General features: G+C 38.6%; 2 protein-coding genes across 3 annotated transcripts; one reads left to right on the top strand and one right to left on the bottom strand.

Annotated features, from left to right (window-relative positions):
- The first annotated feature begins 65 nt into the window (after positions 1-65).
- On the top strand, positions 66-6,824 carry trappc13 (trafficking protein particle complex subunit 13). 2 transcript variants are annotated; one of them, XM_079581736.1, is made up of 13 exons: positions 66-181; positions 552-620; positions 1,133-1,232; positions 2,361-2,445; positions 3,396-3,523; positions 3,591-3,663; positions 3,915-3,959; positions 4,176-4,193; positions 5,460-5,593; positions 5,673-5,871; positions 5,943-6,043; positions 6,118-6,265; positions 6,339-6,824. In XM_079581736.1, the coding sequence occupies exons 1-13, from the start codon at positions 136-138 to the stop codon at positions 6,432-6,434; spliced, it is 1,242 nt and encodes a 413-aa protein (XP_079437862.1). In that variant the 5' UTR covers positions 66-135; the 3' UTR covers positions 6,435-6,824. The 2 variants fall into 2 exon arrangements, with proteins under 2 accessions (XP_079437862.1, XP_079437863.1); XM_079581737.1 differs by lacking the exon at positions 4,176-4,193 and having other exon boundaries at positions 68-181.
- A 198-nt stretch (positions 6,825-7,022) lies between these two features.
- Positions 7,023-12,943, bottom strand: sgtb (small glutamine rich tetratricopeptide repeat co-chaperone beta). Its single transcript, XM_079581757.1, has 12 exons — positions 12,823-12,943; positions 12,259-12,364; positions 12,081-12,184; positions 11,022-11,097; positions 9,506-9,605; positions 9,283-9,387; positions 9,053-9,191; positions 8,897-8,959; positions 7,820-7,857; positions 7,649-7,732; positions 7,394-7,510; positions 7,023-7,325 (listed from the first exon to the last, which is right to left on the bottom strand). Exons 2-11 carry the CDS (start codon positions 12,356-12,358, stop codon positions 7,399-7,401), a joined length of 921 nt encoding a protein of 306 aa, XP_079437883.1. The 5' UTR covers positions 12,359-12,364; positions 12,823-12,943; the 3' UTR covers positions 7,023-7,325; positions 7,394-7,398.
- Between the last annotated feature and the right edge of the window lie 89 nt (positions 12,944-13,032).

Genomic DNA, 13,032 nt, shown 5'->3' with positions numbered 1-13,032 from the left:
AGTGTTGCAGTAAAATATAATTTAGTAAATACAAAAAAAAAAGAAAAAAAAAAGGCAAAGGAAATGTACTTCCGGTCAGGTCAACGCTAACATATCGGGCTAGCTCTTGAGCTAAATAGCCAATGTTTACTAAAAATGGATGTCAACCAAACCAAACAGGAACACTTACTCGCATTAAAAGGTATGGCAACGCACGTGATAGCATCAGTATATGTTTCAAAAGCTACTGAATGATTTTATGATATTGATTCGATAGACTATCATCCAACATACTTACCAGATCAGATGACAGCTAAACATTCATAGATCTGCAGACCATGTCAACAGACCACAGCTCTGGGGGTGGCTTTAGGTTAAGCATTTGGTGGCACTTACTGGCTCCCCCTCTAACCTGCTTTTAGTAACTGTTATGTTCTGCTGTATATCAATGAAACCCAAGTGTAAATGCATCAGATGGGTTTAAAAAGAAGTGACCATGTTGCACTGCTATTAAGAATAACCATGAACGCAGTAATCACACGTTTTCTTTTCAATGTCCCTCCTGCTTACAGTGATGCGTTTAACAAAACCAACACTATTTACAAATCTACCGGTCACTTGTGAGGATCGGGACCTTCCTGGTGAGTCTTTCTACATCAATCATTCTGTACTTGTCTGTCAGCCTTGTATAACCCGTCTGCTGAGGCATGTGGACAGCCTTTTTGGAATAGTATGGAGACAGCTAAAATATCACCACCTCACACTTTCATTTCGGCTGTAGCCCACTCCAGAGTTTCTTTATTTGTGAGATTCAGAGACCGGAAGTGGGGCGACAGTGGCTTTAATTTGGAGTCGATTGATAACATTCCATCTAAATTAGGCTTTTTGGTAGCAAGTCAGAATGTATGTAGTTTTTAATACACATTTCTATATCAAATGTGTGTGTTTTATGGCAAAGGATGTAACAAACCCATATGCCAGCTGTACTGTACTCCACACATTTATCACAGTGGCAGTTCTTTATATAACTGGAGTGTTACAGTAAAATTCTAAACATGATATATTGTACTACGAAATGTCTCTTTTACGAGTTATGCAGCGTGTTCTTGATAATTGAATGCAGTTCATCGTTTTCCCTCTTTAATATCAATAGGAGATTTGTTTTGCCAGCTGATGAGAGATGACCCTTCAACAATCAGGGGAGCGGAGACGTTGATGCTGGGAGAGATGCTTACCTTACCACAGAATTTTGGGTACAGAAACTCAAAATAGGCATACTTTTGTGTCAGCTAGTATCCTGCTTAAACAAACTCCCTATCATGTTATAATATGTTGTTTTTTACAAGATACGGATCTTGTTCTTTTGCTTTTTTGTTCAAAACGCTGCTTTTTCTGTTGTTTAATTGGCAAACTCCTCACAGATATCACGCCGGTGGGGAAAGGGGAGCGTGCTAGTTGTTAGTTTTTTACCTGCCATATGATCATAATAATGTGAGGTTATAGTGCACAATAGTATCTTGAAATAACGTTAAGCGTAAAACTAACTCAAATGGATGAATACGTGATTGACCCATCTACGCTTCCATTATACACTAAATCGTTTTTCTTAAAGGAACAAGCCGCCGTTTTTCCATACTGAGATATGTTCTTACCTGAGCTTAGACGAGTTGTTGTGTACCTGTCTGGTCTTTGTGCGTGCGCTCAGTCAAGCAAAAAGACCATAGATGTTGTTAGCATTTAGCCTCTCCTCCTCTCCTCTATGGGGCCAAACAGTGGTGAAGTTAGAAGTGACCAGGGAGACTCTTCTGTCCAGGGACTACGGACTATTTCCGGTACATTTACAGAAATGTTGATTAATGAACAGTGTCCCTGTCAAATAAATAAATAAATAAATAGACCAAGTTCTTCCGTAGTTACACGATCCAAGTATAGTTACACAAAATTAAACATGTCGATTTTCTACGCAGAGAATTCTATAGGAGTGAAGATATTACTGCGCGGACGTCAAAGTGCTCCAACGGTGTTATTACGCCTGACAATATAGTTCCCCTTTTTATCTGCTTATGAAATGGACATGTTTAATTTTGTGTAACTATACTTGGATCGTGTAACTACTCATGTAAGCGTATTCAAAGAGGGGAAACTTGGAAGAGCTTGGTCGCTTCTAACTTCACCCCCGTTTGGCCCCATAGAGGAGAGGAGGAAAGGCTAAATGCTAACAATATCTTTGGTCTTTTTGCGTGACTGAGAGCACACACAAAGAAAAGACAGGTACACATCAACTCGTCTAAGGTCACGTAAGAACATATCTCAGTATGGAAAAAGGGTGACCTATTCCTTTAAATATTTACTTGTGACATTTGTACTTTTACCCCTGTCAGCAATATCTTCCTGGGAGAGACGTTCTCCAGTTACATAAGCGTGCACAACGACAGCAGTCAAGTCGTAAAGGATATACTTGTGAAGGTACGGGCGTGTTCAGACTTGGTCCACTTCAAGTTAACAGTTGTGCACTTCCAGGGAAGGTTTGGGGCTTTTGTGCAGCTTGCCTGGCCCTGGTTTGGTGCCATTAGTCCCACTTATGAGCCCACTAAGGATTAATGGCACCGAATTGGCTAAAAAGACATCAAAGACATAAAGCATGCACGTACACAGAACGGGAACAGATGAGACAGATTTGCCTTTTCAAATAAGTAGTAATTTGATCCCATTGGTCTTTAGTTTTGTTTACGAGTATTGAGGAAAACCAGGATCAAGTAACCTATGACAACACAAGAGGGAGGTATAACACATCAAAGACACACAAAATACTAACTTAGCAAAAGGATCATACCAAGCAAGTAAAGCAAACATGTGGATGTTAAAGTGGCCTCAAACAAAATCAACTTAAAAGAGTAGTGTTCCCCCCCCAGTCCATTGTGGCTTTGGTAGGTAAGTGCATGTAAACAATTCAGACAAATACTAACTAAAGTGGGCCACACATTAGCACATTATGTGTCCAAATAAAGACATGATTTGACTGATCATTCAGGATTTTTGACATAGGGCCTCATTTCTTAGTTATCCAGAGTGTCGCTGATTTCTGGAGATATTTTTTTTGTAATTCATGCAGTTCTTATATTTGAAGAGTTTCGTGGCGCTAGCCTTATGTTAGGCTAGTGCATTCCTAAATAAAATCTCAAAAAATCAGCAACACTCTGGATAACTAGGAAATGAGGCCCTATGTCAAAAATCCTGAAATATCCCTTTAACATTATGTGTGGTGTAAATTGTGAAAAACAAAACAATATGAACAATGTTTGATGCGTCCACCACACCCTGGAAGTGCACTTCAATTCACCTCCAATGTGAACAAGGCATATTCAAATTACATGTGCTTAAGTAACGTTTTGTTTATGAATCACTTCTGTTCACAGGCTGATTTACAGACTAGTTCACAACGGCTCAATCTCTCCGCATCCAACACTGCCGTGGCAGAGCTCCGGCCAGAATGCTGTATAGACGATGTCATTCATCATGAAGTTAAAGAAATTGGAACGCACATGTGAGATCTCTGTGTATATGAAGTGTGAAACTAAAACTATATATGAACCCATCTGTTTTCATTTCAGCCTCGTCTGTGCTGTAAGCTATACCACACAATACGGGGAGAAGCTCTATTTTCGGAAGTTTTTTAAATTTCAGGTGAGCTTTTCTTGCACTCTAGCCGGACAGAGTTGAACTTTGTAAAACCATGAGAAATGTCACACCTCTACTATACAGCAAACGTAGGATCATTTGCAGTTTGCTGTCTGCTTGTGCACTGCTAGACTCTATCTCTACAATAGATTTGGACTGAGAATGCAGACATGTTTTTCTCAGATGTGCTATAGATATATTTTCAAATGGAGAAACAATCTGACAAAGTATTCAGTCTGCCATCTATTTTCAACCAGGTTTTGAAACCCCTTGATGTAAAAACAAAGTTCTACAATGCAGAGGTACGTTTCAGTGTGCTGTATGTAAAATGTTTTATTAGTTATACTAGTGTATCTTAGGAGATCTTTGCTATTAAACCACACATATTGTTAGAATTGCAAATCTCATTAAGTGTTCCCTTTTTTCTTTTTCACATCATGAGCCTTTAGGTCGTCCATCATTTTTGGCATGTAACAACATTTGTTCATTTTGTTTGTCTATTTGATTTCTTCCATTAGAGTGACCTCAGTTCTGTGGTAATTGTTTATTCTGTTCATGCTCATTTCAGGCTTCTTTTCATTCTTGGCATGCTCTAATGGTCAAATGAAAGGTGCAAAGTAAAAGATTGGATGCACATGTGTTTTGTTTTTTCTCCACATCATAAATCAGTAGAATAAAAACATTAAGGTTAATTTGTAACATTTGAGTGTGATTATACGTCCACTTTTTATTTTGCCCTTTCTTTTGGCGCTTTCACACTTGGCAACTCATGATAATGAACTGGGTTTCTCATTTTGTTGGTAGTAAATTGTGGTGGAGATAATAATGACCAAACTAAGCAAAACCTGAATTTTGAGTTGCTTTTTTTAAATTTCTGATTTAAAATAAAAGACCTAATAAAAAGGTAATTTTGTTGAAATATTTGGCTTCGCACGGTTTGCCGTTTCTAAGCTGTTCCCAATGATTGCGGGCATGTTCCAATCTTTGCTTCTCTTGGTGTATTGGTGTATTTTGGAGGTTGTAAGTGAATTCATAATTATTGCAAAATTCCTCATATTATATTGAATATTTCTAATATATCAAATTTAGATTTGAAAGCTCAACATTCTATATCTGATATGTGTTCAATATACTTATATACTATACTCGTCGCATTCTTACCACTACAACCTCCACTGTACATATTGCTACTGTGCTAACGACAGTCTCTAAAGGTTTACTGAGCAAATGCAGTTTTGACCTTAATAATGTTAACCTCTTACCCCCCACCTTAACCGAGTGCGTTTTCTCCAGTTCAGCTTTACCCAAATCTACAGAACTCATCTAAATAGGATAATTTTAATAATGGATAATTTTCCTTGCGTTGTTGCTGCTTTTTTGTTACTTTTTCGTTACTTTTTTTTTTTTTAACCTTTTTTTCATTGTTTTTGTTTCACAGCCTTTTTGTCACACATTTTTGTCACATTTTTATGGCTTTTTCCGTCACTTTATTGTACTTTTTCGTCACTTTTTGTGGCTTTTTGTTGCATTGTTGTCACTGTTTTGTTGTACAGTCATGCTCATTTTCATCATTTTTCTTTTTTCATTATGACTCTTTTTTTCAAGAAGCTTTTAGATTTGGGTAAAGCCAAACTGTGCTTGGCTCAGGTGGGGGTTAAAGGTTCAGCTACTATTGGTACAAACCTTAAAAAATTGGTGTCTTTTACACTTTAGTTCTCATGCTTATTATCTGAATCGTTTGCTCAGTTTACCTCAAATTTGGCCACAGACGTGTTGAATAATGTTGACAAATAACTTTTAAGACAGATGAGGTGTTTCTGGAAGCTCAAATTCAGAACATCACCACTTCGCCCATGTTTATGGAGAAGGTTTCCCTGGAGCCGTCCATCATGTACAACGTCACAGAGCTCAACTCTGTAGTAAATGATGACCAAGGGTATAAGTTTTGTTTGCATACAATACACATTTGTTAAACCATGCTTTCATGATGCTCAACTTCTTCATTCATCTGCCAGCGAGTCTACATTTGGAAAGATGTCCTACCTGCAGCCTATGGATACTCGGCAGTATCTATATTGCCTGAAGCCAAAGCCAGAGTATGCAGAGAAGGCTGGGGTCATTAAAGGGGTGACGGTAATAGGCAAGCTTGACATTGTTTGGAAGACCAATCTTGGGGAGAGAGGGAGGCTCCAGACCAGCCAGTTACAAAGAATGGTATTAAGACTTTGAAGGTCTTAAAAAAATATGCATTACTCTAATTCTGTACTTTCCTCTTCTAACTGTAGGCTCCAGGGTATGGCGATATAAGATTATCTATGGAAATGATTCCTGATACAGTAAACCTTGAGGAACCTTTTGACATTATTTGTAAAGTAACAAACTGCAGGTAAAAAATATTATCATTTTTATTACATTTCTTACAATATGAAATTTGGTGAAGAATTTCTTTGTGCGCTTCAGTGAAAGAACAATGGATTTGGTGCTTGAGATGTGTAATACAAGAACAATTCACTGGTGTGGTATTTCTGGACGACAGCTGGGCAAACTCAGCCCTGGTGCTTCTCTTTCTCTACCTCTCACTCTGCTCACATCTGCACAGGGGCTGCAGGTAGGTTTGTGGTGATAGCAAGTCCTTTGATTTGGTTTCATGTACATAATGTTACATTATGCATCTGTTTCAGAGTATTTCAGGATTAAGACTGACGGATACATTCCTGAAGAGGACCTATGAGTACGATGATATGGCACAAGTGTGTGTGGTCTGTCCGTCCGTTTAGAGCGTTTGCGTTTTGCATTTTAGATTTTGAAGGACCAATACTATGACTCTGAACTTAACTTTTGAAAGCGATATCACCACAAACTGTATTTTAAAAAGAAACGTGAATAATATAAATGCTGTTGTAAAAAAATAATAATGTAAATGTGGAAATAATTGCTTATAAAATAAATCTTAAAATTGAATGGCTTTTTTTGCCCCTCCTTTGCCAGACGTGCTTGTGTCTCCTCCTAATGTATCAGAATACATGTATGAGATGGGCACAAAGACATTTATTTAGATAATAGTCAAAAGAATTGTCCTGTCCTTGCATGCCTTGCATACTGTATCTTACATCATTTCTACAATAAAACACTAGATTTTAGAGCATGCAGCAAATAAATCATATTATTACTCTTGTTAGTAGTATAAAGACAGATTATTAGATTTAGGAGTGAACTGTTGCTTTGGCTAAAATGCAATAAAATATTGCAAAGGCAGTTACAATTCCAAAAAGTAAATTGTTGTTAATGATCAGTATATAACATTTTCTTAAGTCTATGAACAAATAGTGGTTTGCAGAATTAGCATTAGACAAATGGAAAAGTGGATGGTTTTAGATTGACAGTGGAGATATTATCTACCCATTATGATGAAGTATACCTCTCAGTATCACAACCCATTACAAGTTTAGTTTTACAAATTTCAACAATGGAAAGACTATACAAATTCTGCTAGATACATTGTGTTGTGAGTGGGTAACTTCATCCTCTGGTCTGATTCTCACATGCACACAGTATAAAGTGCCTTTAACTTCATGCTTCTCTCTCTTCTTTCTTATGCAATGAAGTTGATCATAACAAATGCGTCAACCGATTGTTATCTCGCCATATGGTTCCTTAAGGGTAGTGGGCTGAAATAGTAAAATTGTAAAAACTTAGAAAAAGAATAATCTCAATTAATCTCAATGAATGTGCATACATCAATCATGAGTGCTCCTCTGCACTGCCACTAAAGGAGCGGCTGCGGATGTGGTTTCTCAGCTGCTCGATCAGCTCTGGGTTCTGCTGCTGGATCTGCTGTGCAAACTGCTGCCCTCTGACAGAGACAAGATACAAACACATACACCTGTTACCACCAAGCTTAGAATGATTGACAGGATTGATATAAACCAAAATAGTGTCGAGGGAAATATTTGCAAGTTGTGACTCATAATGACAATTAAAATGTACTGACGCTTCGATCAAGCTGGAGAGGTCTGAGAGTCCTCCCACTCCAGCAGCTGACCGCCCGACTGCATTGGACATCATTCCTGACATACTGCACACAGTTACTTGTTTATAGTTACTCATGACTGTCCACACAAAAGCTAGGTCATTAGCGCAGTAAAACAAAGAGGCCACTCACAGCTGTTGCACCTGCTGGTTCTGCATCACACTGGCAGCCTATGAACAGAAACAAAAATCAGTCTAATGTCTCAGGGTCAAGCCATGTATTATAATATAATATAATATAATAACTGCAACATAAAATCTGTTAGTAGCAAAAGTCTGTAGTATGTGACTGCATAATGACTCCAAATGCAGCATACACACAGCCAGCGCTAGTCATTTTGCTGATGTTTACAACAGTAGTTCCCAACTGTTTTAACCTTGTGCGCGCTGTAGTTAAGCCGCACCGAAAAACTGTGGCCCCCACAGATAATGAATCACAAAAAAGATACAAATAAACTTATTGTGTTATGCTGCTGTTAGTGATATTAGATGAAATTTGATTTGCTCAAATATTCACTTGTTATGACATGACCCAGAAAAAGCTATGGGCCCCATTGCAGTCCCTGAGGGGAACCCTCCAACCAGGTGGGAAACCACTGATCCACAGTGCTTAATTTAACGCATTCCCCAAATTTTCAGTTTTTCAGGGTAAAAGATACGGAAAATATTTCGGAGGATCCGGCAAAGATGGTCTGATATAATGGTGTTCCGGCAAATGTTTGGGCCTGTTTTCCGAATCCATCACATCAGACCAAAAGTGTTCCTGAAACTATTAATTTACAAATTGAGCACTGCTGATCCACGAAATAATATTGAAAGCTTTGACCTTGATAAGACATCGTCAGTGACAATAAATCACAAACATTATTGTAATTATCATTTTTTGTATCCCATTCCCTGCCCCTTTAAGTGGACTTTAAGCACTTTCGGGCCAACATTGTAAATCTAATATTTTTTTAAATGAATGATACAGTAACATTTACATGCAATTTTGAAATGTTTCTTATGGTTTGCAAAAATGCTGCTTGAATAAAAATAATAATAAGGCATCGGTTTTATAGAGCGCTTTTCTGAACACTCAAAGACGCTTTACATTGTATTTTCACAGTAGTCCCCAAAAACTACCTTTTATTTTTTTGCCAATATCGTCCCCACCCCTAACTACCAGTACACAAAACAAAGCAGGAATGTTTGTAAGGCATTTTCTTACCATGCTGATGAAGGCAGGGTTGTTAATTAAACTGGCCATATCAAAGCCCAACCCAGAAGCTACCTGTGGCACAAACATGCTTAATTACTGAAATAAAGTGTAGGTAAATACCACAGTAATACATATCAAACGTTTGTGATTATTGAATTCACTTACTGGACTAGATGCTTCTTTGTGTTTCTGTTCAGCAATTTTCAAGTTTGATTTATATGTATCATTCTCTGGGTCCAACACCAAAGCTTTTTTAAAATATGAGATTGCCTCTGGATATTTGGTCATCGCAGTCAATGCCAAGCTGACGACAATCAAAAAGCCGACAGCATTACAAATGTCAAGACAAGGTTATATCATACTCCTAACTGAATATAATATATACAGTAACATACCCCATCCTGCCATATGCTTTACTATATGTAGGATCAATCTTTATGGCTCTCTCGCAGTCACCAGTAGCCTCTGTATATTTACTCAGTTTACTGTAAGCAGCTGCCCTGGAAACGGACAGATGCAACTTTTATTTTTTAAGTCAAATTATATCTTATTGAGATAAAATGCTGCTCTTGTATATAGCCTACCCTACACAAATCAAATCACTGAAAGTGTGAGTACCTATTACAGTAGTATACAGCATTCCTCAGATCGAGATCAATGGCCTTTGTGTAACACTCCACAGCAGACCGATAGTTCTCCTCTTTCATGTGGTTGTTCCCTAAAACAAATACAAATAAAAACATATCAACTTGAGACTACATAATGCATTTCTGTAGGCCCATGCATACGTTCCCATTAAAATGTTTAAGACCAGCTGAATTTACATTTTGCATGGTCGAACCTGAACAAGGTTCCAAGTAGACCTTCAATAGGCAACAAGAAGAAATGGGAGTAAGAGCATTTCTTTTAAACCTGTTATTGAAAACAACAATTACACTGAAAACGCTGTTTTTCTGCTGATCAAAAGTTTAGGAACACCTCAAAAGAAAAGAAACAGAAAAAAAAACAAAAAAAAGTGAACCTCCTTAAAGCAGAAATCAAAGTTCCAAACATGAACTTCCCTGTTATTGTCGATCACTTCAAACTTTAAGTCCTGTGGTGTTTAAAGGTGAACTATGCAACTTTTTATGTGGAATAAAATATATATAATATGATATTTGTGTGTGTTTGGCCTTGTGGCCCAGTGGCTGTATGAGTGGGCAGTATAGCACCTTTACTTTCTATCACGGTGGTCTCTACAACGCTCCAGGATCAACTGTTTTGTAGGTTTTCTGGTGAGAGGGTGATAGACCACTGTGATAGAAAGTAAAGGTGCCATGCTGATCACTCATACAGCCACTACAAGGTCAAATACACACAAATATCAACTTTTTTTTCCCACATAAAAAGTTGCATAATGCACCTTTTAGGGGACGAGGCCTATGAAGACGTTTTTTGTTTTTGAAGACCTGGAGACATAGATGCCTCGATGGTTATTGGGCTGCATTCAGTAACAGTCCAGTAAGGGCCTTCATTTGGGTCGAGGATCGTCTAGTGTTTTTACGGACAGCCAGTCTGATCCTCTTTGCTCAGTGCTGGTGAAATTTGTTGGGGTCTTTCACTTGACTTTTTCTGTTCCATAATGTAACACGTATGAATTTCCGTGTATGTGAAACTTGTGGTAGGACTAGACCGAGGTAGGAATAGGTTCGTCTTAGAGGAAGGGACCAGCACTTAATAAACTACAGGGCAATGATCTGCTGTTATATGCCAAGCACCAAATGTATTAGAAAAAAGAGAAAAAAACTATGTACAGTATATACAGTATTTACAGAGTGCACTTTTGGGAATAGTCATTGAGTTCATGAGTTTAGGATCATTTAAGAAATTCTCAACTCAGCAGCGATGGTGCGAGAGGCCCTGCTCAGAGCTTATGCAGCTCAACAACCCAAACCTGGTCTTAAACTTTGACCGGGACTGTACATTATGATCAATCTGGTGTTGGTCTGTGTGTATCTATTTGTATGTGTATGTGTTTGTGTGTATGTGTGTGTCAAGTCACATAGGCCTTGCAGTATTGCATGTTTTGTGTTGTGAATGTGAATCCATAGGAACTAAATGGAATGATCATACAATCTTTTTCAAGCAGGAATACCTTCATTTTTGAGTTGTTCTGCTTTCTCATTGTCTTCTGGAGATGGTGAAGTATCTGGTAACGTAACGTTGTCATTCTAAGAAATACAAAAAGTTAAAAGGAATTGCTGCCTTGATAAAATAACTTCCAAAATTATAGTTTTTGAGAAATAAAAAAAGAAAACAATGTGGAATCTCCATAGAGACTTAGATGGAAGATGTTTCTTGGGTTGTGCAGGCTGACATGTTTGTTCGAAAGTGTGGTGTTTGGTGTGTGCATAGATGTGGTGAAAAACATACGGTTTAATGGATATGGTAGCTACACCGTTATATACGACAAATGGTCACATATATAGAGCCTTCCTATCTGCTTTTGGCACTCAAAGCGCTTTACATCAAGGAACCAGTCACCCGTTCACACTCTCATTCATACACCAGTGTGCGCAGACACTGGAGGCAAGGTGGGTGAAGTGTCTTGCCCAAGGACACAACAGTGTGCACCTGCGGGATTCGAACTCCCAACCCCCTGGTCACAAGACGACCTACTCTCTGCGCCACTGTCGCTCTGTGGCTAAACTATCAACGTTTGAGCATACGAAAACTTAATGTGACATACAACCAATGTCTAAGAATTCTGCTGGAAAGACCTCGATGGGAGAGGGCCTGCCATGTATTAGTTCTGCTGGAATCAAAACATTTCATACAATTTTGAGGAACTTAATATACAGATGAATTTGTCGGCTCAACAACTGTGATACTGTGATTATTATGAGTTTGGTCACACGCTACCAGTCTGAACTGTGGAGTCTGCTCTAAACTCTAATGTGTGTTGTTTGTTGTTGTTTTGTCTTTTACATTGGACCTTGTGTCTGCAGTAAATGTTTAATGATGATGATGATGATATTAGCCAATGGTAGCAAAAGATGAAGCCATGTTTGGAAAATAGAATGACACAAAAATCTAATTAAAGACACACACAAAAAAGAATAGAAAAGAAAAGTAGGACATTATTTTAACAAGTGACACTCTGAATCTGAATCTCTGAATCCTGTAAGTTCCTTGTGAGTTGTAAATGGCAAACCTTTAGCAATGCATTTAGAAAGATCTCTCTCAGAGGCTCGGACACAGCCAGATGACAGTCTTTAGAGCTGATCTTAAAGGTCGTCTCTAAGCACTGTACAGCCACTGTAGTAAAAGTACACGTCATTAAAATAGGTTATTGCAAAAATTGAAGGATTTTGAAAACACGAGCGACCTACCTTCAAGGCTTTCTTGCTCGTCAGAATTCAATGTCCCAGAGTTGGTTTGATCACGTAAAAAGTGTACAATGGAGTAAGCCAGACGCTTTTCCACAGACATCTTTACCTGCACAATCACATTGTCAGTTGGGGGTGATAGACTGTGAAATGAAGGCTTTCCTTCTTCATTGTCAATTAGTAAGTATTTTTTCGGAAAGAGGAAATTGAATAATGAATAAAATGAATAATCCGAGGAGGAAAACATTTGATCACGTGACGATGCCATGCGTGTATGCTGGGCACACGTAGGCTGCAGTGGTACACAAGTCGTGATGTAATACCAAAACATCACACACAGTGGCATCAGCAGAAGGAAATATGTGCCCACAGAAACGTAAAGCTGCAAGTTTAGTATTTGTATCCTTAGACAACACCTCTGATGCAGCCCGGTGATGTTCCTACACCCATATCTGACACATAGAAATGAATGAATGAACACAAGGCCGGACAAGACACGTCTCAAACGGTATGTTGTAACATGTATTACGTTGCAAAAGGCGTCCCTGGTGCCCTCCGCTCACCCACCTCTTTGAGCGCTGGAACAGCTGCCTTTATCCATTTAGCGCGTCATGAGGAGCGCTCGCCTGGCTCAGTGATAGCATCCTTTGCGCCTGCGCACCAACAGCGGAAATAACAATTTTCCACACCGGTCAGAGGAAAGTGCAACAAAACAACACAGGAGGAAGCGTCTATGGGTAGAGCACACTGCTGAAGACATCTACAGTAAGCAGGTGG

The sequence above is a fragment of the Gobius niger genome (genome assembly GCF_951799975.1).
Source record: "Gobius niger genome assembly, chromosome: 2".
NCBI lineage: Eukaryota > Metazoa > Chordata > Actinopteri > Gobiiformes > Gobiidae > Gobius > Gobius niger.
This window is presented reverse-complemented; position numbering and strand designations above follow the sequence as displayed.

Excerpts from the sequence above, each read along its gene's own strand:
- trappc13 (XM_079581736.1), top strand. The coding sequence starts at position 136 with ATGGATGTCAACCAAACCAAACAGGAACACTTACTCGCATTAAAAG. Across the intron at positions 2,446-3,395 it reads TAAAGGATATACTTGTGAAG|GCTGATTTACAGACTAGTTC; the intron begins GTACGGGCGTGT and ends TTCTGTTCACAG. Across the intron at positions 5,594-5,672 it reads GTAGTAAATGATGACCAAGG|CGAGTCTACATTTGGAAAGA; the intron begins GTATAAGTTTTG and ends TTCATCTGCCAG.
- sgtb (XM_079581757.1), bottom strand. The coding sequence starts at position 12,358 with ATGTCTGTGGAAAAGCGTCTGGCTTACTCCATTGTACACTTTTTACGT. Across the intron at positions 9,388-9,505 it reads GCTGTATACTACTGTAATAG|GGCAGCTGCTTACAGTAAAC; the intron begins GTACTCACACTT and ends GTCCGTTTCCAG. Across the intron at positions 8,960-9,052 it reads ACAAAGAAGCATCTAGTCCA|GTAGCTTCTGGGTTGGGCTT; the intron begins GTAAGTGAATTC and ends TTTGTGCCACAG.